General features: G+C 37.3%; 1 protein-coding gene across 2 annotated transcripts in view; it reads left to right on the top strand.

The window, feature by feature from the left end:
* Positions 1 to 970: 970 nt before the first annotated feature.
* The window catches only part of CAND1 (cullin associated and neddylation dissociated 1), a 42689-nt gene continuing 16820 nt past the window's right edge, over positions 971 to 26839 (top strand). The window contains exons 1-6 of one of the 2 annotated variants that reach the window (XM_058742094.1): positions 971 to 1362; positions 12641 to 12784; positions 22559 to 22713; positions 24499 to 24622; positions 26198 to 26454; positions 26531 to 26636. In XM_058742094.1, coding sequence (XP_058598077.1) covers positions 1295 to 1362; positions 12641 to 12784; positions 22559 to 22713; positions 24499 to 24622; positions 26198 to 26454; positions 26531 to 26636 — 854 coding nt within the window. In that variant the 5' untranslated portion in view covers positions 971 to 1294. Of the gene's footprint in view, positions 1363 to 12640; positions 12785 to 22558; positions 22714 to 24498; positions 24623 to 26197; positions 26455 to 26530; positions 26637 to 26839 lie in introns of those variants that run through there. The other variant, XM_058742095.1, reaches the window with a different exon arrangement.

Here is a 26839-nt window from a genome sequence, read left to right as displayed (position 1 = left end):
GGATAGTCCTTTAGGTAATCTGAATAAAACGAGTAGGCCTGAATACAATCGTTGGTCGTTGACCTTCCTTGCTTTAGGGAGCTAGCTCTTTCATGCACTGAGGGAGCCAGCAGAGACTCCGCTGCCTTCAGAGGATGAGACTACCATCATTCTCAAGGATTAGCGCTAGGAAATCTCTCTTACATCTCTGCCAAGAACACTAACTGATCCGCAATGCGCCTGCCCAAACCGCAGCAGCCAAGCTCTGCAGACACCCCACAACAGCAAAAAGAACTGCAAGAGGAAATCCGAACCCGCGGCAGAAACCAAGGGCGCGGGGAGGTAAACGTTTTATCCACCACAACTGCCTCGCTAGACTACAAATCCCGGCATCCACTCCTCTCACGGAGGCCAATGAGGAAGCTACAAGTTCCTTCAGCCAATCACATCCTGACTCAGTGTAACAACCCCGACTGCATTCTGGGATTTGTGGTTTTCACGTGGCAACACTATTCCCCCGTGGTGAAGGCGAAGTAGGCCACGCGTCCGATTCGAAATGAAAGCTCCTTTTAATAATTCTTATGTTGGTTGCCACGCTGCACCTTAATTATCAGTACTCTATCGACTTATACTCCTTAAGAATCGTAAACCTTCCCCGGTACTGTCGTACAGAAAAAAAAAAATCAAGTTATTCTCAGATTACAGCATGCTCTTCCCCCTCCCCCCCCCCCGTCCTTTAACCGTCGCTTTCAAGTCTCGCGAGAACAGCCCCTTTTGGTCGTTGTCATGCTTTCTGAAAGGCGGGTCACGCGAAGACTGACGGAGTCTTCAGCCAACAGGATTGCCTTTTAACTAGCGTCTCTACAGCGTGCGTGGGGAGACCTTCGTGAACCCTGACCTCAGCTTTCCGTGGCGTCCCGCGTTCGCCGCCCCCGCCCCTGGAGCGAAGGAGGCGGGTTTTGGCCTCTTGCCCTAGGGAGCGAGTGCGGAGAGAGTGGGAGCGAGACGGATCCGAGTAGAGGCGTCTAGCTCCCCGGAGAGGCCCTGCTGTATTCCTCGCTGCCCATGAGCTCGTTCTCCTGCGAGCAGCGCCGTCGTTAGGCCGGCCCCGAAGCCTCTGCTTCCTCCGGGACAGGCCCGCTCCTCGCCGAGGAGGAGGCAGCCTGTCGAGGCGCCTCCCTAGTCCGCGTCGGCGTCGCGCTGCGACCCTGGAAGCGGGAGCCGCCGCAAGCGAGAGGAGGAGCCCCAGCTACAGCGGCGCCGGCAGCGGGCAGCAGCACCAGCAACGCCAGCGGGCGGGATCGAGGCCGTCAACATGGCGAGCGCCTCGTACCACATTTCCAATTTGCTGGAAAAAATGACATCCAGCGACAAGGACTTCAGGTGAGGCCGAAATCCGACCCTGCGCCCACCTTGGGGTGCCCCATCCGCGGCCCTGGCCCTCACACAGGCCTTGCCCCACCCCTTTGGCCTTGGCGGGTCCCTCTGCCTTCCCGAGGTCTCCGGCCCACCACCCCGCTCCCCGCTCCCGCAGGCTCCTGTGCGCTCCCACCTTCCAGCCCCCTCCCCCCATTCTTTACTCCAGGCGGTTGCCCGCCGCTGCTCTGAGGCCCCTTCTGCGTCCCCAGACGCCGCCACTGCATTCCCTGCCCCCACCCCCAATCCCGAGACATGATTCTCGCGTCCCAGGTGGCGTGAAGGGGCAAAATCACCCGCCGTTGTGGGGAAGGGAGTTGCTCTAGGCTTGGGGACCGGGAGGCCGGGCCTACCGGCCCGCCCGCCTCAGGCACTAGGCCGCCCTGCTCGCTGGGGCTCTGGCTGCTGCCCACTCCGGGCCCCAGGTGCCGCCTCTTTTCCCGCAGCTGGGAGTGGGCCTAGGTGCATTCAGCTTCAATGATGTGCTTGTTTTGGGGCGGCTGTTCCTGGATTGGGTTATAAACTTTTTCTTTGGACCATTCCTTTCGGGAAGGTGGGAAGAAGGGGGTGGGGTGGAGGGGAGCCCGGCTGGGGAAACTTGACTCGTAGGGTTTTCCCGCCAGCGTCTCTTGTCATTTTCCCTTGTCAGGTAAAAACTAAACAGGAATTGGGGATTCCAGTCTCATTTCCTTATATCCAGAATTACTGCCAGAAAGGTGAATTCCTGAACCTTAAACAGAAGAGTAAAATGAGCAAATGGATCTTACTGATAGAAGTTTTCAAATACGAGGGTGGTGAATATGAAGCCTCATTTATTAGCAGTTGTGTTCCAGAAGACTTGTACAATCGTTTCCAAACCTTGTAGCATGCATATTGAAGAAATATTGTATTTTCACGCGTTATCTTGGTTTCTCTCTCTTTTATTTTTATTTTTTGCATTACAGTGATTGTTGGATTTCTTCCTTCCTACCTCCTATCCTTATCACAGAATAAATAAGCTCCTGGTCTAAAAACAAGCTTTATATTTCTTTGATACCTGTTTTGTTCTCTAAGGCTCGTTGATTGTGTTTTGTGTGCATTTTAAAGAAAAGAACAGGTAGTCTTCTATTAAAATCGTGGCTGAAGTCAAAGTCTTAAGGCTGTAAGTTATAAGTCTACACAAGTTTTATGTAGATATGAACAGTACCCTTTAACACCTGAAAACCCATCCAGACCTTATCTGCCAGGAAGAAATTTCCCCATTTGTGAAAAGAGAACCATGAAAAATGTAATGATCGCGTTCCTAATTAAATTGATGTGCTGGCATATTCAAATGGCCAGTGAAATACAGTTCTGGTTCTGTGACTTCAAAGCCAGAAATGAATTTTTTAAAGTTTTGCTACCTAGGGAGTTAAGTATTGCATTTGAAACTTTTTAAACCCGGTTTGCTAATACCGAAGATTTTAGTGTTGTGACTTTTTGGAAGAGACATGTTTGTTTTGGGTAGTGTAGATCAAAATCAAGATTATTGGAGAAAATAAAAGTTTTTTTTTTTTTTTTTTTTTTTTCTTTTTTCTTTTTTTAGAGTTAGAATTCTGTTTACTTCCCTTTGGAGCTTTGCTTGCTCCCAGTGCAAGACACTGAAATTGAAATACATATTTGGGTGATATGTACACACACACACTTAAGTGTGTGTGTGTGTGTGTGTGTGTGTGTGTGTGTGTATTCATACTTACGGCTGTGTAGAGTGTGTGGTGAGATTTGCCCCCTTCCCATTTCTGTCAGTTTGGTTCATTCTGTAAAAGTACTCAATATCATTCTGATTGTATGCAATTTCATACTAGAGGTAGGTAGCACTTTCCTATAATGGCACTGTTTTGGTCAGCCAGTGAGACTTGTGTATGGGTAACATGTTTGGTATAAACAAATCAAGTCATGTGAATGTTGCGTATGTGATTTTTGACTGAAGATACTTAAATTTCTTATAAAGATAATACATACATGCTTTCATGTTTTCTTTTTTAAATAAACTATATGAAAGAAATATTGCTCTGATGTTAAGTTATAGTCAGTGTTGAACTTGATAAGAATTATCTACCAGTTTCAGCCAGAGTAAATCAAAACACTGCTTGGTGGATTATTTTTCTAAAAGTGTAATATTGATATATTTCTAATAGTTGGTGAACATTATAGAAAGATAAGTGTGGAAACCGTGACTTGAGCAATTTGACATTAAGATTTTTTTTTTTTAATTTTTAATGTTTATTTTCGAGAGAGAGAGACACACACACACAGAATGTGAGTGGGGGAGGGGCAGAGAGAGAGAGGGAGACACTGAATCTGAGGCAGGCTCCAGGCTCTGAGCTGTCATCACAGAGCCCGACGTGGGGCTCAAACTCACGGAGTGTGAGATCATGACCTGAGCTGAAGTCGGACGCTTAACCGACTGAGCCACCCAGGTGCCCCTTGACATTAAGATTTTTATTAACTCTGTTCTAAAGACATGTCTTATGTTCAAGCCATCTAGTTAACAGACAAGTCTTTGGAACTAAAGCACTGTGTATATTAAATTACAGATATTTAACAGATTAAAATAGTGAGCACTTGAAGTCAAGTATTTTGAACATTTTTCTGTATAATTGCAGTACAGACATTTGAATGTATGTGTTCTATTTTAAAATTATGCCTTTTAACTTCTCATTTGAAATTTATTTTGGCATAAATATCATACTTTGTTGCTACATGTTTTAAAATATCTACCAACAGAAAGATCTTGAGGACAAAGTTAAAAGTCTGGAATATCAAACATGTGCAAGGGCACTTAGCACTACTTGTGCTAAGGGCAGAAGAAAACAATGCTATATCTAAAAGGAAAAAAGATTATTATTCTCATGGTGGAATCCATAGAGAATATGACCTGCTGGTCACAAAATATGGGTTCTAGTCATGGGTTCTAAGGAGTCTTTTCTGTGAACCATCTGTGAAATCTTGGGCAGGCTACTTTATTTGGGATTAAATTTTCACTTTGTACATGAGTGATTACAAAAGGTCCCTAATAGGCCTGAAATTTTAGGTCTCTGGATAACTACACAGTCCATTCATGTAAAGAAATGGGTATAGGCTTCAAAAATTTTCAGATGTCAGCATTTTTAAAGAATCATTTTGTAAGATTTAAATCATGGGTTCAGTTGGGGGGAGTCTAACGTCCTTTTCTTTCGTGTTTTAGTATTCTGTATTCTTTGAAGGTGGTATCTTTTTTTTTTTTTTTAATGTTTATTTTTGAGAGAGAGCGAGCGCACGAGCTTGAGAGGGGAAGGGCCAGAGAGAGAGGGAGACACAGAATCCAAAGCAGGCTCCAGGCTCTGAGCTGTCAGCACAGAGCCCGATGCCGGGCTCGAACTCACAAACTGGGTGATCATGACCTGAGCCGAAGTTGGACGCTTAACCAACTGAGCCACCGAGGTGTCCCTGAAGGTGGTATGTTAAGGTTTAGTGCCAGTAGTTAGGTAATTCTGTAGATAACAAAGTGAAAACTTTAGTGTTCATGAATCATGTGAATGCTCCACTTATGAATATTAATGTTGAAAATTCAGTGAGTTGAGGTAACTAAAGTTTTGCTTTTATTTTCATATGCTTCACCACTAACTGAATTATGGTATTACGAGGAATCAAGAGCTAAAGAAAATTTACCATTATTTTATTTTTTTCTACATAATAGTTAACATTAATGCTTACTGTCTACTTCGTACACTTGATCCTAATTATCTTTATTATGATACTAGTAAAGTGAATACTAACAATCTCTCTTCCAGTTGAGGAATCTTAGATGTGGTGATATTAATTAAGTACTTGCCCAAGGTGGGTTAGACATTAGATCTGGGATTTCCAGACACCCCCAGAGCATGAACTCTTAGCTACCATGTTATGTTACTTCTCCAGAATTTTGACTAGGGTGCATTTAAGACTAAGAACTTAAATATCAGCTCCTTCTCAGGCTTATGGAATATTTTGTGCTAGAAGATGCTTTTAGTAATTCCCTAAGAAGGACTACAGAATGTTTAAGATCTAGTGCTTGCCCTCAGTAATACTCCCTGCTTGTGGAATGGTTAAGACATTTTTATAAAAAGGTGAAGAACCCAGGGCAGTATGTAGTTATTAGGCTTAAGTGGCAGAGAAGATGAAAGCCAGGAGGTTGATGTTCATAGAGCGATCTGAGCTAGGCCTTGAAATTGTAGGTAGAGAAAATGAGTATAAGTATGAAAGCACACTGTACAAAACTCCATTGGGGGAGAGGGAGTAGGTAATTTTGACTGGAGCTGGGGGTCAGTATTGTGTAAGGAACTGATTGAGGGTGGGGACCTTGTTTCACTGAACTGAATCCTGTACTGTTTTGGCCTTGCGGGTTCTTAATAGGTGCTTGTTTTAGTTGAATTGGATTTTAATTCCAGAGTTGAGAGAAAAGCATGTAAGGATTTTGGGAAATGTCTTCCAGAAACCACTGTAAAATCTCCCAATCTTTTTTTTTTTTTTAATATCATTTGATACAATTTAAAATAATTTTGTAGTGCATTGCAGAATTTCCTAGCTTGATAATGGTTTATGTTACCAAATTTATTTATTTATGTGTTGTTTTGGACATTAGAAGGTATTTTCTCTTGGAAACTTTAAAATGCTAATTAATAAAAACCTCAGGTCTGGTATGGAATCATAGCCTTTCAGAGCTGGAAGGGACCGTAGAGGTCTTACAGCTGAAAGTACTACATGGGCATTTACAATAATGTAACAATAAATAACTAGCTAAGTTCTCTGGACAACTTGTACTTGTAGAAAAGTAAGTTTAATCAGAAGAAATAGATTTGTAGAGGTTAAGAAGGTGATGTCTGGGCACTTTTTATGTACTTTGCTGGTTGATGGCAGTAAGCTACTGGATTTCACTTACGTGATTTTTCTTGATAAAGGTGTACTGCTAACGCTGATTATCAGCAATGATTAAGGCTTACCACTGAAAAATAGAAGAAAGACCTCATTGAGGAAACTGGGAAGAAGAAAGAGTGCTAAAAATTAGTCTTACTTACATGAACAATACTAAGACTGTCCTAAATTCGTGTTCTAAGGGAATAAATAAGAAAAAATGAGATAGTGGTAAGTTCTTTGAAAGATAATTGGTTCACTGCATGATGCACTTGGCCGGTATTATTTAGCTTTCTTTTGGTAACAAGGGTAAAATTGTGTTTGTACATGAGGGGAAGGTTGTGAGAGCTGCTCATTGTGCAATACGAGGTGTCTGTTTCTACCACTGTTTCTACATCTCTACCTTGGATTTACTAGAGATGAATAACTCACCTCAAGGAACTTTCAGTTCAGTAGAATAAGCCAGGTGTTCCTAACTGTTTGCACAGCCTGGCACGATTCCTAATGAAGGTACCCCCCAACTGCTTATTGAATAATGAATGAAATGGCACTGCCTGTAGGTTACATCCACCTAGGACTCCTGTAGAAGCCTGGAAGTTAACGTTCTAACTTCCCTGTCTCCTGTCTTAAGCCATTTTTATTCTTATTTTGTCCTGTTAGATTACCATCTACCAGATGGCCCAATTTGGAAAACCTTGATGTCACCCTTCTACCTTTCTCTGTCTCATTTAGTTCCCTGATGAGTATTTCTCAAATTAGTCTTCCTGTCTCAGGCCTCTTTTTAATCCAGTCTGTTGGTAACTCTTCCACTGGAGTTTTCTTTCTAAATGTCACAGCTGATCATTGCCTTCCCCACTAGTTCCCATTGACTGCAAGACAAACTCTAAACTCCTTAGCTGTTGCCCACCTAAGATCACCGATGCTACTTTTCCCCAAATTTCTAACAAGCTCTATGTAACTAATTCAGTGGATATTTTCTTTGTTTATCTACTTGATATACAAGGACCGTTTACCACTTGTTACTCCTTGAAATTCTCTTGTAGAGTCATCCCTGACACAGGTTGGGTTTATTACCATTACAGTGAGGGAGAACACACACTATGCCAAGTCTCAGTAAAAAGATGTTGGGTCCTATTCATTTGGGTAATTTTGGGAATGGTCTGAGGAAGTGGAGTTTCACATTAGATTGGATTGTTGGAAAGTGGGGCAATTCCATCATTTGACATCCTAATACACGGAGGGCAAGGCTAAAGCAGAGGCAAAACTAATTGGTGAAGAAGCAGCAGTCACTTAATGAGTTAGAAAGGGGATGTTCCGTATTTTGTATTTAAGTGAACTTGTCTGAGATGGATGTTCTATGAGGTTGTTTATGTACAGGAAAACAATATGTTTTAGCTGTAAGCATCAGATTGGTTTGAAATAACATTGAGATAGAGGTATAAGCCTCAGATCAGTTCCTGAAGTGCAGAGCTACAGTTTTTTTCCTTCTCAGTCCTCACTTTTGGCTGCAGGGCATTGATTTATGGTGTTCACACCTTCACTCTTGCCGAGATTTTGTTGATTAGGATTCTGAGGAATGGACATTCAGTGTAGTCTGTAGTTGAGCCAGGTTTCTTAATCCTTTCTCCTGTTGTAAGATGAGTGGTTGAACCATCCAATGTGGCAGTGGCTGTTAAATCACAATAAGACTCCTGAAGGGGTACATACCTGACTGTAACGCCCAAGTCCTGTGGTTTTCCTCCTCGTTCTTTGCCCATTTTCTAACTCATCCCTTACCATCCCCATATCTAATCCATTTCAAAGACTTACTTTAACCTTTTAAATCTCAAATGATTGGTTCTTACTATTCTCATTAGTTAGTACTATAAAGTTACTATGAATGTTGAATTAGTGATTCTAAGCCTTCTAGAAGTACAGTGGTAGGTTCTTGTGAGCCTCTAGTCACAACATTTTCATAGTTGGTTAGCTCATAACCTTGTTTTGTGTATTCCTGTTTAAAGACACCTTATTTAAACTATGTTGTTGATTCATTCACACGTGCTCACGACCAGCAGCACTAACTTCATGCTTGAAAGAAGCTTATCTAATACATGTATTTTTTTCTGGAAGATACATCACAGCCTTCTTGTAGTTTGGTAACACTAGACAGTACTTCACTATGCTTGGGATTCATTTTAAACAGCAAAATTACTAACAGAAAGCACAAACATGCAAAAGATGTGGCAATACATAGAGAAGAGGATACTCTACAGTGTGTGAGCTGAAACAAGAATGCATTTACTCTGCTAATAATGAGGATCGATTGTATGTCCAATTTTCTTCCTCCATTGATTGTCATAACCCTGATTCTGGCTACCATCATTTCTCACTTAGACTGCTGCACTAACTCTCCTGACTGTTCTCCATTCAGTTTGGCTGAAGGAAGCTTGGTTCTCTCCAAACTCTTACCATAGTGTATGTAGCTGGAGTAATGTTTCTGAAATGCACATTTAATCATTTCCATAGTCTCCCCATCTCTACCTCAGATGCCTTTCAGTAGCTTCCCATTGCTTTTAAAATAAAGACTAAAATCCTCATAAGACCCCCAAATCTCTTTAACCTCCTGGTCCTTGCTTACTTGGCCATCTCCCTGCTCCCCGCCCAAAAAAAAAATTTCCTGCTCGTGCTTCAGGTCTCACTCTTCCCTGGTGCACAACCCCCAATGCAGTCTACATCAGGTTATTTTGTTATACCATTGAGTTCTCTTTGTGCCATATTCCTTTCCTTCCCTTCCCTTCTTAGCATTTATCTCTGTTCATAATTACATATATAATTAACCCATATATGTAGGGTTTTTTTTAATTAAAATGTCTCTATTTGACTATTGTAAGCTTCAGGACCGCAGAACTATGTGCTTTTACCATCTCTTGTTTATACAGAGCCTAGCATAGTACTTGATACATCATAGGTTCTCACTACATAGTCAGTGAGTATATAAGACCTTTCTTATCCTGACCTCAACCTACATTTCCGTCTTCTTCCTGTTAGGTTTCTATCTGTGTCCCAGCCATTCTTAACTGCTTCTTGGCCCTTCACTCTGAAGCGTTACATCCCTCAGCATTGCTGTTGGTGCTACCAACCCCACCCCCACACTAACACAGACAAAAATGAAAATTTTAAATCCCAAACCAGCTTTCCCCATGCAAATTAACACTCAAAGGTGTTAATCCTTTGAGATCCAAACCAATAGTCCGTTCTTTGGTGTGATGATTGTCAAATGTCCTTGAGTATTTTTCAAAATCTGTAAGATTGGGATTTGTACATTTACCTGTCTGCCGTATTAGATGAAAAGGTTAAGAGGAAGGGACTGAGTCTGTTTTATCACCTTCGTTCTTAGCACCATACCTAAAATAGTGAATGCTTAAGAGACATTTTACAAATTGTCTTTTGAATCTGCCATGGACAGATTTTAAGCTCGTCAAACAACTTTCTTATAAGATGATTTATAGTGCAAATTTTTATATCAAATTAACAGGAAGAAATTCTTAGAACCTTCTGGTTTTGGGGTCACCATAAAAAGTAACTTTTGGTATAACTTAATACTATTTCAATCTGTTTTTTCTCATTTGTAAAAATACCTGTTGCTAATTTTACTGGTGCTTATTTCAACTTTAAAAAAAATGTTTAACCATTAATCATAGGTTTTAATTAAAAAATACTTCTATTGAAGTATAGTTGACATACAGTGTTATATTTCAGGTGTATGACATAACGATTCGACAGTTTTAATTTTGTACATTATTACACAGTCGTCACCATAAGTATAGTCACTATCTGTCATCATACTAAATTATTACAATATTGACTATATTCCCTATACTTTACTTTTCATCCCTGCCATTTATTTCATAACTAGAGTTTGTGCCTCTGAATCCCCTTTAATACCCTCTCGGTCCATATATGCTGTTGAAAATGACAAGATTTCATTCTTTTTTATGGCTGAGTAATATTCCATCATTCTTTATCAATCAGTGGACAGTTAGGTTGCTTCCGTATCTTGGCTATTATAAATAATGGTGCAGTGAAGATAGGGGTGCATATATCTTTTTTTTTTTTAATTTGTTTAATGTTCATTTATTTTTGAGAGAGACAGAGAGAGAGGGAGACACAGAATCTGAAGCAGGCTCCAGGCTCTGAGCTGTCAGCACAGAGCCCGACACAGGGCTCGAACTCACAGAGTCTGAGATCATGACCTGAGCTGAAGTCAAACGCTCAGCCAACTGAGCTTCCCAGGTGCTCCGTGTATATATCTTTGAATTAGTGCTTTTGTTTTTGGGGGGCAGATACCCATCAGTGGAATTGCTGCATCCTATGGTATTTCTATTAATTTTTTGAGGAACCTCCATACTGTTTTTCCTAGTGACTGTACCAGTTTGCGTCTTTTTTTTTTTTTTTTTTAATTTTTTTTTTCAACGTTTTTTATTTATTTTTGGGACAGAGAGAGACAGAGCATGAACGGGTGAGGGGCAGAGAGAGAGGGAGACACAGAATCGGAAACAGGCTCCAGGCTCCGAGCCATCAGCCCAGAGCCTGACGCGGGGCTCGAACTCACGGACCGCGAGATCGTGACCTGGCTGAAGTCGGACGCTTAACCGACTGCGCCACCCAGGCGCCCCTGTACCAGTTTGCGTCTTAACCATCAGGGCATGAGGGTTCCCTTTTTTCCACATCCTTGCCAATACTTGTTATTTCTTGTATTTTTGATATTGGCCAATCTGACTGGTGTGAGGTGATACCTTGTGGTTTTGGATTAATCATAGATTTTTGAAAATGAGTAGACTCCTCTGAGGTCAGGAGCCAAGGTTTATTTACTTTTTGTCCTTTGCTCATAGTCCAGCCTTTGTAGCATAATAGGCAGTGAATAAATAAGTGGTAAATAAAGGAAAGAACCTGTGTACCAGTAGACTCCCTTCAGAACCATAAAACAACTTTTTGCCTTTAGATTATTTGCTTTTTTACCTAAGTTGAAGATTGCCATATTCTCTTCAACCAGATAATAAGCGTTTCAGGGGTCTTTAGAGCGCCTAACTACTAACTACTGTCGTTTTATTTCATGGATTTTATGTAAGTTGAATGGCTAAGATGTTAAATGGCTTAAGGTGTGTAGAGTGCCTGCATTAGTATGCTGCTCATTTTTGTTTTTTATTTTCTAGAATATCGTGTGGTTTTGATTTCATTTGTCATCATATAAAATGGAGAGGAGCTTCCAATTAGAACTTTGTTCATTTAAAAAAAGTGCATGCTTATTTTACCTTGTGTAATGCCAATTTGAACACAGGCTTTTCTTTATAAGCTGTTTTATAAAACTTGGTAAGAATTGTACTTGCATTATAGTTTAAAACTTTGTCAAATCAGCATTAAGTGAATGAACATACTAACTCCTTAAATTCCTAAATAAGTTGTTTTGCTAGTCCTTATCCCATAGTTTATTGCCTATATTGCCAGACTATCTGTGTAGCTATTTATCATTTCAGCTCCAATAGTTGTGTTTTTTAATTGACCTAAACATGGATTTGACATTTCTGTACGTAACATAAAATAACTACACTTTTCCTCAAACTGGATCTGGTTCAAATACAGGAGAAAAGCATTAAGTAATTGTTATTTAAGTAAGGTTATTTCAATAAGTAGAGAAGAACCAAGAACTATGGGAAAAATTCATTTGGCCCTTAAACAGATTTGAGAGGCTTTATTTCAATGTGATTATATATTACTACGAGAAATTACTTTTAAGACCATTGTTTGGTGAGGTATATGAGGAAAAAATCTGAACATCTGTTTACCTTATTTTTATCTCCTGTTAACCCTTTACTTTAAAGCTGAGATTAGACAGTTGATCAATCTGGGTTTTTTGTCAGACTATTCAGTATTAAACTTGTCTGTGGCAGTGGTTTTTGAGGGGTCTGGATGTCAGATGGAATGATGTTCTAGAATCACCTCTTTATCATTTTGAAAATACACCTGATACCTTGTGATGGGAGGTGGGGTAGAGGTGAGAATTTGTATTTTGGAGGTTTCCCAGTAATTTTGTAATGTGTGACCCACCCCCGTGCCCCAACACACACAATATTAAACAAGAAGGTATTCTTAATGTTTGTAGTTAAAGGCTTCCTAGATAAAATTCAGACTGCATGCAAAGAAAAAATAAAGGCGCCTTTCTCCTCCTGGAAGCAATGATGCTATTAATTAGAATGAAAGAGCATTCACTGTAGGTCCTGTCAGTAACTTAAAACAGGACTAACCTGGAGGAGAATCTTTTTTTTTTTAATTAATGCTTAAAAATGTTTAATTACCAATCAATTTAATTTTTTGATAGGTTTATGGCTACAAATGATTTGATGACAGAACTGCAGAAAGATTCCATCAAGTTGGATGATGATAGTGAAAGGAAAGTAGTGAAAATGATTTTGAAGTTACTGGAAGATAAAAATGGAGAGGTACAGAATTTAGCTGTCAAATGGTAAGTGTTTTTTACTTGCTTCCCACCTCCACCACCCCATTAAAAAATTTAGTGTAATAGTTGGTAAATTATCTTAGTCTTGTGCTGTGTCTTTCTGTAGTTTTCTTTAGGGTTTGCAGGTGAGTCGTGGGTGTTTAATGTTTGTAAGTGGTACATACACACTTCTTAAAGTTTCTATATTGACTAGATGTGGCTTTTTATGGTATTTATTATTTAAAAAAATTTTTAATGTTCATTTATTTTTGAGAGAGAGACGCACACAGTGTGAGTGGAGGAGGGGCAGAGAGAGAGAGGGAGACACAGAATCCGAAGCAGGCTCCAGGCTCTGAGCTGTCAGCACAGAGCCCAACGTGGAGCCTCGACCCTTATACCTAGAGATCATGAAGTTGGACACTTAACCGACCGAGCCACCTAGATGCCCCTATTTATTTATTTTTAAAGTTTTGAGAGAGGGAGGGAGGGAGGGAGGGGAGGGGGAGAGAGAGTGGGAGAGAGAGAGAATTCTAAGCAGGCTCTGCACTGTTGGCATGGAGCCCAATGCGGGGCTCAAACTCATGAACCCTGAGATCATGACCTAAGCTGAAGTTGGATGCTAAACCGGCTGAGCCACGCAAGTGCACCTATGGTATTTTAATTTGCGTGAAATATATATATGAAACTTCAGAAAGAGTGGTTCTTTCACTTGTTTGACTTGATTTTTTTTTTAGCTGGGTTACAAGGCCTCCCTGCCTCTATTCATCTCTGTATGAAAATTTAAGAACCAATGATCAAGGGAAATAAAAAATAAGACTTCGTAAACAATAGCAGCAGTTTAAAACCATAGTTAGTCCAAATTAACAGTGATGACACAGCAGTTACAAGAATTGTTCCTAAAAATTGTGGGAATTCCAATTGTCTTTGTGTACAGTGCAGTAGGAGCATCTAATTGGGCATGATATTGACAGTTTGACTCTTACTTTTAGTAATCAGGTACAGAATTTGAGTTCTCAGTAAATTCTATTAACAAATAGTTTAATTTATGCATATCAAATACTAGAAAACCTTAACAATTTACATAGTAAGGTATTCGAAAGTATAACGTTTAGTTTCATATGACAGATTAGGGAATTTTGTCATTTTGTATGCCCTATGATAATTAGGCATCAGTTTAAATAAAGCATTGTCTCATGATTACTTTTTTATTGCATTTTATTTATAAAGGTTTTAAGTTTGTTTTAGGCTAAGCTTTTACATACTTGCTGTAAAAACAGGCAAAAATGTGAGAAATCATTGGTCATCATAGAATTTCTAGACCTGCAGTACAATTTTCTTTAACTTGGGACATTTGCAAGTTTAAAATAAAATGTGTCTTCAAAAGATAAGATGCAGAATAATGTAAATGAGTATAATTTACTTTAATCATGATTTTTTATCTTTTATTGTTTTTGTCTGTGCTTAATAAAATTAAGTTCTGTTCAAAATATATGCTGAGCATTTACCAGCTTTTGAAAGTAGTGTTTGTCCCAGGTTGAGAGTTGAGAGGTACATAGCTCTTACTTGGATGTATCATTAGGAACCTGAGCTTTTGATGTTTTGAAGACCTTTTATACTTAAAATTAACAGGTTGGGGGAAGAAATGACATATGTTCAAGAAAAAAGAAAGGAATTAAGATGTAAACAAAAGTAATACAGTAGGAGATAAAACCCAAGAGTGATTCTTGGAGGAGGGAAAATCACAGTAGGTAAATTACTAAGTAGCCTTATTGAGAAATTGGGAAAATTGTTAAAGAACCTATCACCCAAAAGAAACTCAGGCCCAGAAATCTTTCACACAAGTCTTTGAAACCTCAAAGAACAGATAATTCCAGTACAGAGAGTTCTAGGACTATTTCAGAACATAAAGTATGAAAACTTCCCTGTCTTTTATTTAAACCCAACTACTGATAACAAATCCTGACTGAAGATAATACTAAAAAAGAAAAGTACAAACCATTTAAATGTTAAAAGTATAATCCAACAATATAGTAAGTGTAATAGACCACGATCAAGTGAGATCAATCCCAGGAATATGAGGACAATTCAGTATTATGTGCTTGATCAGTATATCTCATCATGTTAACAGATAAGAGGAAGAAAAAACAGTTGTCAATGCACTGGTAAGATTCAGCATTGACAATTAAAAAACAACAACACAAAACACAACACTTAGGTCAACAACAACAACACAAAACAGAACACTTAGTTAGGTTACTTAGTGTAATTAGAGAAGTGAAACACCTTCCAAAGACCAATATCCTACTTAATATGTCATTGGAGTGAAGAACAGGTCAGGTCAGGGATGCTTTATCTGACTAGGGAAAATTCACTACCTGTTTCAAGGGAAACATTTAATAACATGGAGTTGACAAGACCTTTTTTAGCATTACAAGTACACAAACATATACATTCATACCTCAGCCCAAAAGCCAATAAATTACCAGATACCTTTACACTAAAATCAGCTACAAAGCAAAGATGGTCTCTATCTCCACTAGATTCTCTTTGAAGGTATTAGTCACTGTAGGACAAGTGGGTAATAAAACTGGACACATAAGAATTGGAAGAGGTACATGGGAACGTGGGAAAAATCAAGGCAGTCAAAAAAATTTAACGCAAATAGGAAGAATTCAGTGAAGTAATACGATGTGAAAGTAATGAACAAAAATCTGTAGCTTTCATATAAGCAAGCAGTAACCAATTGGAATATCTCATGGAATCAAATGTTCATTTATTACAGCAACAGAAAGACAAAATGCCTAGGAATGAAATGTAACAAGAAATGTGAAGTGGTGACCTTGAGTAAGGGTATTGTATGGTGTATGTAAGGTTATAGTTTTATCTTTTTCAAAACTTAAGGAAAACTTTAAAATATTTTTGACCCCTAACAAAAATGTACTTGGAATAAATGGAAAGACATTCCATGACCTTGGATAGGATAACTCAACAAAGTTGTTGGTTCTCTCCAAGCTTAGTGCTAACTTACTTGTAAAAATCAGTTATTTCCACAAGCTAGACAAGTTGATTCTAAAGTATATTTTAATAAATATTTTTAAATTTTCTTTTAACATTTATTTATTTTTAAGAGAGTGAGCACGAGATGGGGAGGGGCAGAGAGAGAGAGGGAGACGACTTATCTGAAGCAGGGTCCAGGCTCTGAGCTGGCAGCATAGAGCCTGATGTGGAGCTTGAACTCATGAACTCTGTGAGATGATGACCTGAGCCGAAGTTGGACACTTAACCAACTGAACCACCTAGGCGCCCCATTCTAAAGTATATTTTGATGGGAGAGGGAAGGAGGCAGGTGTTTGCCAAGAAAAGTCTGAAAAAGTATATCAGTTGCTGAAGTTGGAGAGGTATTGCTTAGCCCTACTAGATATGAAGAGACTATCATGTTTCTCTAAGCACAGTAGTGAGGCATTAATGGACAAATGGAGTAAAATAGAATAGAAACTACGTGATGGAAAGTTGAACTTTTTTTTTTTTTTTAAAGACTGGTTAACCATTTGAAAAAGATAAAATTGTATCCTTATCTCACATGCAACATTCCTACTTAAGGTCACCATTGTTTTGTTTACCTTAAAGTAGTTTTGCCTGTTTTAGAACTTCATATAAATGGAGATATACAGTATGTCCTCTTTTGTGTCAGCTCTTCTCACTCACCATATCTGTGAGATTCATCCATGTTGAGTGTATTAGTATTTCTTGACTTTTTATTACTGATTAGTAGTCCATTGATATCTATTTATGTATTTGGTTTCTTTCTTGGGTTTGGCTATTTTGAATAGAGATAAAATGAACATTCTTGTATGAGTCCTCTTTAGGATATAGGTCTTTCCGTATGGATAAATACCTAAGAATGAAATTGCTATTGTCCATTTAGATTTTTAAGAAACTGCCCAGTTGTTTCCCAAAGTATTTTATCATTTTACACGAATGTCCCAGTTGTCTCCACATTCTCCTCAGCGTTTGGTTTTGTCACTTTTTAATTTTAGCCATTCCAATAAGTGTATAGGTGTAGTTTTTTTGTTTTTGTTTTTGTATAGGTGTAGTTTTAACTACATGTCCATGATGACAGTGCTGTTTTGTGTTTGTTATACTTTTTTTTTTTTTTTTGCTGGACTTTTCCCAATTGAGGCGGGGAAATATATGCAATTCATATATATACATATATTTTATATTTTCTCCCAACTTGATAAGCTTAAGTTTTTAATTTTAGTTTTAAATTCAGTTTTGTTTGATAATTTATAAATTAATTTTAACTTTCATGGTAATTGTTTTCCCTATCATAAGAAACCTTAGTTTTACCTTTTGTTGCAACAATTTTCTCTTGTTTCTTTCTAAAAGCCTAGGAGTTTCAGCTTTTACTTTTAGTCCTGTGATCTGTCTTGAATTTTTTGTGAAGTAAGAATTGAGGTTTTTTTTTAATTTAATTTTTTTAATGTTTATTTAGAGAGAGAGCACGTGTGCAAGTGGGGGAGGGAGAGAGGGATGCGCAGAATTGAAGCAGGCTCCAGGCTCCGAGTTGTCAGCACAGAGCCTGATGTGGGGCTTGAACGCAGGAAATGCAGTATCATGACCTGAGCCAAAGTCGGATGCTTAAGCAACTGAGCTACCCCAAGTTCATTTTTTTCACATAAATTTCCAGTTGCTGAAGCAACATTTCTTGAAAACACCTTCTTTTCTCTATTGAATTGCATTGATATCTTTGTCAAAAATCATTGACTATTAAAATGTGGGTTTATTCCGAGGCTCTGTTGTGTTTCTGTTTGTGTATTCTTTTGCCAGTACAAAACTGTTACATTAGTGTAGTGTATTAGTCAGCCTTGCCACTATTGACTTTTTGGGCAGATAATTCTTTGTTGTAAAGAGCTATCCTGTGCCTCCTGTGTACTGTAGGATGTTTAGTAACATCGCGGCCATTAGCCACTATTTGTTAGTACCATTCATTCCTTCTTCCCCCGGGAGTGACAACCAAAATGTCTCCAGACATTGGTAGCTGTCTGTTGGAGGGTAAAAATTGCCCTTTGTGCAAAAATGCTGGTATAGATCTGTAGAAGCCTGATGTAAGGTAGTGTAAGTTCTGTAGCTTCATTCTTCCTTTCCCAAGAGAACTTTGATTTTTAGTTGTTGGTTTTTGTTTTTGTTGTTTTGAATTTCCATGTAAATTTTAGAATCAGTTTGTCAATTTCTCTTCTTCAAATAAGTTTGCTCAAATTTTGATGGGGATTGTGTTGAAGCGATAGAGATTTCTGAAGAGAATCAACATCTTAACAATACTGAGTGTTTTCACAGGGAACCATAGTATCTCATACTTACCTGGTTAATAGTAGTTTTTGTTAATTCCTTGGGATTTTCTACCTAAACAGGGGTCATCAGTGTCATCGGTGAATATCCTCTTTCAGTTCTGATTTTGATAATTTGTGTTTTCCCTTTTTTTCCCCCTCAATTCATCTAATTAGGGATTTACCAACTTTACTTACTAAAGAATTAAGTTTTGTTAATTTTCTCTATTGTTTGTTGCCTATTTCATAGATTGCTTCTCTTTTACTATTTTCTTTTCATCTTCTTCCTTTCACATTTTTAAGCATTTAAAGACATACATGTGCCTCTATTTACTTCTTGAGCTACATTATACAAATTCTGGTAGAAATCTATCTTTTAAGATTTTATTTTTATTTTATTTTTAATTTTTTTTAATGTTTATTTTTGAGAGCAAGAGAGAGCACGAGCAGGGGAGGAGCAGAGAGAGAGGGAGACACAGAATCCGAAACAGGCTCCAAGCTGTCAGCCCAGAGCCTGACGTGGGGCTCGAACTCACAAACCATGAGATCATGACCTGAGCTGAAGCCGGACGGACGCTCAACCGACTGAGCCACCCAGGCACCCCAAGATTTTATTTTTAAATAATCTCCATATCCAATGTGGAGCTTAAACTCACAGCCCTGAGAACAAGCGTTGCATGCTCTACTGAGCCAGCCAGTGCCCCTAGTCTGAAACATTTTTAATTCAGCGTGATTTTTCTTTGATCCATGGGTCATTAGAAGCAATTGTCAAATGTTTGGAGGTTATCTAGATGTTTATTTTTACTGGTATCTAATTTAATTCCATTTTGGTCAGAGAACCATACTCTTTAAAATTTCAGGATGTTTGTTTTGTCTACTTACTGAGGTTTCTCTTATGGTTCAGCGTGTGGTACGCCTTGGTGAATGTCCCATCTATACTTGGAAGAAAGTATATTCTGCAGTAGTTGGGTATAATGTTTTAGAAAGGTCAGGGTAGTTGATAAGGTTCAGATTTATATCCTTTGTGATTTTTTTTTGTTGTTGGTATTAAATACCGAGGAGTGTTTAAGATTTCCAACTATGATAGTTTATCTTTGATAATCAGTTTTTGCTCCCATGTATTTTAAAGCTATATGACTTAAGTGCATATACATTTATAATTATGTCTTCTTGATGTTTGACCTTTATGGGCATAGAATGTTTCTCTTTAAATATACCTTATTGTGAAATATATTTTCTCTTATGTTAATATGGAAAAGCCACCCTAGCTTTTTTTCAAAGCTTTTTTAAAAATGCTTTATTTACTTTAGAGAGAGAATAAAAACAGGTAGGTAGGGGAGGGGCAGAGAGAGGGAGGTGCTGAGGATCTGAAGCAGGGTCCGCACTGAGAGTAGTGAGCCGGATGTGGGGCTCAAACTCAGAAACCATGAGATCATGACCTAAGCCGAAGTTGGACACTCAACTGACTGAGCCACCCAGGAGCCCCCACCCCAGCTTTTTTAAGATTAGTGTTTGCATAATGTATCTTTTTTTTTATTTTTCAGTTTAATCTGAATCTGTGTTTTTATCTTTAAATGCTGTGTCTTGTAGACAGCAGATAGTTAATTCTTGCTTTTTTTTTCTTATTGTTTCATGGTTTTTGCCCTTTAATAGGAGTGCCTTTGTAGTCCATTGACATTTATTGTAAATAATTGATTTGTTTGGATTTAGGTGTGTGTCATTCTTCTTATTTTGTTTTTGTTGTGTTCTGGGTTCTTTTTTTTTCCCCTGCCTTCTTTTGGGTTAATCGAATATATTTTTAAAAAATGTTTATTTACTTTTGAGAGAGAGACAGAGACAAAGAAAGAACAGGAGTGGGGGAGCAGAGAGGGAGACAGAATCCCAAGCAGGCTATGCACTGTCAGCTCAAAGCCTGACTGGGCGATCTCAGGACTGCGAGATCATGACCTGAACTGATAGGAAGGGTTGACACTCAACTGACTGAGCCACCCAGGCGCCCCTGGATTAATCAAATATTTTATAGCAACAGTTCTTAAAGTTTGATTCAGGGGACCTTGGAACATCCCATGACCCTGAAAGTGTCAAAATTATGTGAATAATTCTAAGGTGTTATTTTCCCCTTGGCTCTCCATTTTCTTTTAAGTGCATGGTTTAATTTTCCAGAGGCCACATGACATGTGATATCACAACAGACTGAATGCAAAATCAGATAATGAGATCCATTTTTTTAAGCGCAAACATATAAAACAGTGCTATTATTCTCACCTTTTTTGAGAGTATAGTTTATTTTCATTACTTGTAATTTTTAATATGGTATAAACATCGACAGATACAGTGCACATAAAGAAAAGCTCTTTGGGATCTTGATTGATTTTCAAAGTGTTAAAACCAAAAAGTTGAGAATTGTCACTCTAGGGGTTATAAATTGCATCTTAAATTTATGGCAATCTATTAAAAGTTAATATTGTATAGTTGATATAAATTATATAAAAACCTTGAAACATTTTTCATTTACTTTCTTCCTGTATTTGTGCTTTTTTTTAAATATATGTATGTGTGTCTATAATACAATATTATAGTTTGAAGAAAAACTATATAGTCTTTTTAAATTTTAAATTTATTTATTTGTTTTTTAGTACTCTATACCCAGTGGGAGGGCTTGAGATCAAGAGTTGGCATGCCCTACCACTGAGCCAGCCAGGTGCCCCATATAGTCTTCTAAATATAGCCTTTTATGTTTACGCACATTTACATTTCTAGTAATCTTTGTAAATCTGAGTAACTATCTGGTTTAATTTTTCTTCAGCCTAAAGAACTTTTCTTTGGCAATTCTTATAGTACAGGTTTGGTGGTGATAAATTTTCAGCTTGTGATAATAAATTATCTTTACAGTTTTAAGGAATAATTTCATTGGATTTGGAGTTCTAGGTAGATCTTTCTCTGGTTTTAGTTACATCACTATCTGGCATTCAAGTTGTTGTTTTCAAAAATACAGTTTTAGAGAGTTGACAGACATTATTACAGAAGGGTTAGTCCAACAAAACTATTTTGCCATTGCCAGAAGTTAAACTCTTTAAATTCCTTTTTTGGAATCCCTTTTATTTTCACTCTTAATGTTTTCATTGTTTCACCTGGGTCTCTACATATATGCCATGTCTCTTTTGTCATTGCCATCATTTTGGATTGGACTGTTGTTGGAGAAATCCAATCTTCCTGATTGTTTTTCGTCCTTCTCCTAATTCTCCAAATTGCACTGCCTTTGACTTCTCTAGTCAAGTAGTTGACAGCTAATTGAGCGTCTGTATATGAAACATTGATCTGACATTTATCAAATTAAACTATTTTTATCATGTCACGTGTGCTTGACAAAGTGCACTGGCTCCCAATTTTACCACATCACATTTAAATTTGCTGGCCTGACTTTAAAGGTTTCCATAATGTCTCAGGGGCCTACCTTTCCTGTTTTCTTTTATGTGTATTTTGTATCAAACAGTTCTTTTCACCCCTCATTTCTTTCAGTATGCATTCCACTCATTCTGTTCTCTGATCTTTCCATTTGAAATGCTCTTCTTTTTTTAACAATATTCCATCAAAGTCCAGTACCTAAAAATCTGTCCCTAAGGTTCAGTCTCCTGTCCTGTAAATGCTAATAACATTGAATTTAAAAGTTTTGTTTTTTTTTTTTTTTTTTAAGAAATTGTGTAGAGTAGTGAATGCCTTCATTTCTCGAGTAGTTGTGTGAATTCCTTATCAACCAGTGGTAAATGTATGGAGATAGGAGCCATACTTTTCTTATTCAGTATAGTCTTGAATACAATGGCTCTTAAGTGAAAATTCATGCACCAAACATCTACTATCTTAAATTCTGTGGGAAGCATGCAAAGGAAGAACTTTTCTTCATCCTCAAACAGTTGACCTGCATGCAAACCTATGATAATAGTGTAAGATACTAATATGGAAGGAATATACAAGGTTCTTTGGGAAGACAGAGTAGTACTAACTTTTTGCAGCAGATTATTTAGTGCTTTAAAAATTTAACAAGAAAATAAGAGGGATGTAAATTTTTTTGGTTCACAAGATAGAGTTGGTGATGATAGGAGGAAGGAAGGGTTAAAATTGGCAAAGTGAAATATTGGATGGCATTGCTATTTCATTTAAACCGTAGAATCCCTGTTAGGAGCAGACTCCTAATTAGCCTTTTTATTACTAAAAAAATGTGTTGTGTATTTGAAGGGTTGGGGGGGTGGTAAGCATCTTGTTTCATGATACCATGGTAGAAATCAGTGGGGAGATGTGGGAAACCCATCAATCAAATTTGTTTTAAACCCTTATTCATATACTATCTGTGATTCAGGCATAGTGTATTTGCTTTGTGCCGGTAGTTGCTAGGCAGAAGAAATTCTTTTACTTGTCTATTTTTCTGTTTTTGTATTTAATGTAAATTAAAAACTTTATTTTCTATTTTATATTACAGTCTTGGCCCCTTAGTGAGTAAAGTGAAAGAATACCAAGTAGAGACAATTGTAGATACCCTCTGCACTAACATGCTTTCTGATAAAGAACAACTTCGAGATATTTCAAGTATTGGCCTTAAAACAGTAATTGGAGAACTTCCTCCAGCTTCCAGTGGTAAGCAAGAGCACCATTTTCTTCCTAGTTCCTTTTTACTTGGAGGTTTTTGCCCTCCACTTTTTTTTTCTCCTGGTCAGGGAGGGAGAGCAGTGCCTGTCAAAAGGTCTTTGTAAAGATCCCATTGAACAATCAAGGGAAAAAAAAGCCTGGAGTCCTATTTTTGCTTAAAAATAAATTCAATTTTCAGTTTTAAATGAATATCTTTTGATTGAATTTAAGTATCTTGTAGGAATACCAAGATTTTATATTGTTGTATGTACCATAACTACAGAATAGAGTTAATGCCAACCTATGCAATGAGGGAAAAGATAACCAAAATTTTGAGTTATTTCTGATTAGTTCTCTATTTTCAGTATTAATTTTGCTTTGTATCAAAACTTATGATGTGTAATACTTAACACCGTTAAAACAGCTGTGAAAGAGTTGAGTTTACTAGTATCTTTAAGACTGAATCTACAGCTACCTTGGTAATTTAAAATTACAATTAATGAATTTGTCTATTAATTAGATTTTGGTCTCTGGCACAAATATTTAGGTAATGCAGATTTTAGAATTGGTTTTGACTACTAAGCTATCAGCTAAAATCAGCAGGCTAAGGTTTTTGATGGTCTGATTCACAGATGGGGAGAAATTAGTACCTCCCTATTTCATGGAAAGATGGAGACTGGTGGTAATGTAGTCTAAGTGTGTAGGTTTTACTCCTTTACTTAACAAGTGTTTATTAATCATCTGCTCTACTAGCTACCATGCTAGATGATTCACGTGTATTATTTCAGTTAGTCTAAAGATCAGCCATATGGGAGGTCTTAATATTTCCAGTGTATTGTTGAGGGAACTGAAAGAAAGACTAGGTTAATTCACCCAAAGTTTCGATTACCTGTTTGGGTAAAGATTCAAATCCTCCATTATCTTTTAATCCAAAGCTGATGCTTTTTCTACTGTATCTTACCAGTTTGTCCTTACTCTTATTAATTATTTCAATAAAATATCTCTTATATTATTACATTGATTAATTATGTCAATAAAATATCTCTTGTATTAGTTAACACTGATAATCATCCTTAGTTCTTTTCTCTCATTGAAACATGTTTTAGTTGGTTTCTGGTTCTAACAAGAATTCTAACCATTTAGATTATTTCTTGTTCCTTTTTTTCTTCCACTTGCCAGTAACAATACGAATCTACTTCAGAATAGTAATAACCTTGATTTATGAGTTCTTTGGAACAGCATTTCTACTTCATAATGAAGTTTTGGGATCTTTGGATTGGAGTACGAAGGATCTTATTTTAGGTTACAGCTCTCTCTCTCTCTTTTTTTTAAGAGACCATGTTAGGTATTGGAGATTAGAATATATTTGGTTTTTAGTTCACAGAAATTTTAAAATATCTAGGTTACTAGTAATAAGAGTATTCAAGTAGAAGAATAATCATTTCTGCTTTCCAGTCTAGAGGTGCAAACACTATAGCCATTACTGGCTCCACAGGCGAGTCATTTCTGTATATAGAAGTAGTTGTCCAGGAGAGTCTGTTGAATTGGTATTGTTTTGCCATTGTCGTGTACTCCTTCTGCAGTTATTATCTCTTATTCTTGTTTATGTCTAATAAATTATTTTATTGGAAAACAATCTTTTGGAATACATATTTTTCTGACATGAATCTCTTGAGTCAGTCTTGATTATAATCAAGTTTTGAGTTGTTGAATATCTGGTAACCACCATAAATACAAGGTGGAGTCAACATACTTACTTGCCTTGAAATTATAATTGGTTTATTATTTATGCAGGCTCTGCATTAGCTGCTAATGTATGTAAAAAGATTACTGGACGTCTTACCAGTGCAATAGCAAAGCAGGAAGATGTGTCTGTTCAGCTAGAAGCTTTGGATATTATGGCTGATATGTTGAGCAGGTAAACATGCCTGTGATTTATATTACTTGTAATACAAAAACTGTGCATTTATTAAAACGCCTTTTGATAAAAATAAAATTTGGCCTAAAATTGTTTATGTTTGTTTATTTTTAATATTGTTATTTTTTAATTGTTCATATTTAAATTGTGGCTGTTTTATAGATATGTGGTTAGGGGTAAGAGGAGAAATAAGCTAATTATTTATCATGTAATACTGCACAGCAAGCATTTTTTGTAGTTTTGAAAAGTAATTAAATTTGTCATTTGAATGTTTCATCACAGTTTTTATAGTTTTTTACTCTTATATTTTGAATATAATGATCTATTTAGATAAGAGTTGTGTGGGTAGAAGTAACAAATTTTCCAGTTAAAATAATGCTGGTATACATTTTAGCACCCATGATTATACTGCATGTTTTGGGAGGAGGGAGCTTGACTTTGTACATTTGTTCCGTGTTTGCTTTCATCTGGAGGTCAAACTTGGGAAGATAGGAAGATCTAAGCAACTGTTAGGGGGAATATACCTTAAAAGACCTGTCAATTTCATTTTGTCCCTAATTCTCCAAATCATTATGTCTTCATTGTATATTGTTTTTGCCTGATCCACTGCAACTTGAAAATAATCAAATGCCTTCGTCTGGTACATACTTATAGTGAAAGGTAAGAGCAGTCATCCTGGCACACACAAGAGCTTATATGGTACTATAGGAGATAAGGACAAAAATGACTACAATGTAAGATTGAATGAGACTAAATACTGAAACTATTAAGTGTATTTTTGGGTTTAAAATGGACGATTCCAAGAAAGATTGGCATTTGAATTTAATTTTGAAGAATGGATAGGACACTGGTGTATGTGCCCAGGCTTAGAATATATTAGCATTAAGTAATCTTGGAGTTGGGAAACATTGTATTCTTGTTTTCCATCATATATGAAATCATTTTCATAGGTTGTGGTTATGTTGAAGAGGGTGAGGGATTTATACTTAATTTGGTTAAGTAGGAACTATTCAGTTAGACTTCTTGTCCTGTGACTGGATCAGTTGCAGTGTCCTGGCACATAGATGCTTAACTGCTATTGACTCCTTGAACTGCCCATGTGAAATGATTTAGAAGAGAGGGTTGAATCAACAAGATCAATGCAACTTTGTATATAGATGTGTTGAGGAAGGCAGCAGGGATAGTCAAGAGATGCTGAGATTTTGAGTGTTGTGAACTCCCAAAAAGCTATAATAGAGAAAAAGCTATTAATAGAGAAAACAATTAGAAATCTGGGAGGGGGAGAAAGGGACAAGACCATTGGTTTTTTCATGTATTCTCAAGCTTGTTGGTTGGATAGGGATACAGTTCTAGATTCCAGAAGGGAATTTTGGGATACAAACTTCAAAACTGTATTTACTTAACTTTTTAGTTGGGTTGGTAGAGAGAGTAAGAATTTAGTTTTACTTTAATTCTGAATATGAATTAATGCCTTCTAACATTTTTACTCTTTGACTACATTGGGGTCAGAGGCCAGATATTTAAGTAGTGCTCAAACATCTTGAATTTATTTATTGTTTTCTTTTTTATTTTAAGGCAAGGAGGACTTCTTGTTAATTTCCATCCTTCAATTCTGACCTGTCTGCTCCCCCAGTTGACCAGCCCTAGACTTGCAGTGAGGAAAAGAACCATTATTGCTCTTGGCCATCTGGTTATGAGCTGTGGAAATATAGTTTTTGTAGATCTTATTGAACATCTGTTGTCAGAATTGTCCAAAAATGATTCCATGTCAACAACAAGGACCTACATACAATGTATTGCTGCAATTAGTAGGCAAGCTGGTCATAGAATAGGTAAGAAATATTTAAATACTTTAAAATTTTCTTTAAAGAAAATGAATATTTTTAAGAACCAATATGCTTTTCTTAGGTGAATACCTTGAGAAGATAATTCCTTTGGTGGTAAAATTTTGTAATGTAGATGACGATGAACTAAGAGAGTATTGCATTCAAGCCTTTGAGTCATTTGTGAGAAGGTAAGTCTTAAGATCTCTATTTTTCAAATAAAAATGTTCCCTTAGAGTAATAATTAAGCTCTAGGTTAGGTGGGTGTGGAGAAATGGATTGTTTTGACAGTCAGGATTTGAGTTTTGGATTTCAGATGTATCTTGATTAAATTATTAAGCTGATCATATAGTATTTGAAGTGGATATCCTCTTATATTTCAGAATACAGTCTT

Source organism: Neofelis nebulosa, chromosome 8, assembly GCF_028018385.1.
Source record: "Neofelis nebulosa isolate mNeoNeb1 chromosome 8, mNeoNeb1.pri, whole genome shotgun sequence".
NCBI lineage: Eukaryota > Metazoa > Chordata > Mammalia > Carnivora > Felidae > Neofelis > Neofelis nebulosa.
Note: the sequence above shows the minus strand (reverse complement) of the source record. Positions and strands in the feature narration are given on the sequence as shown.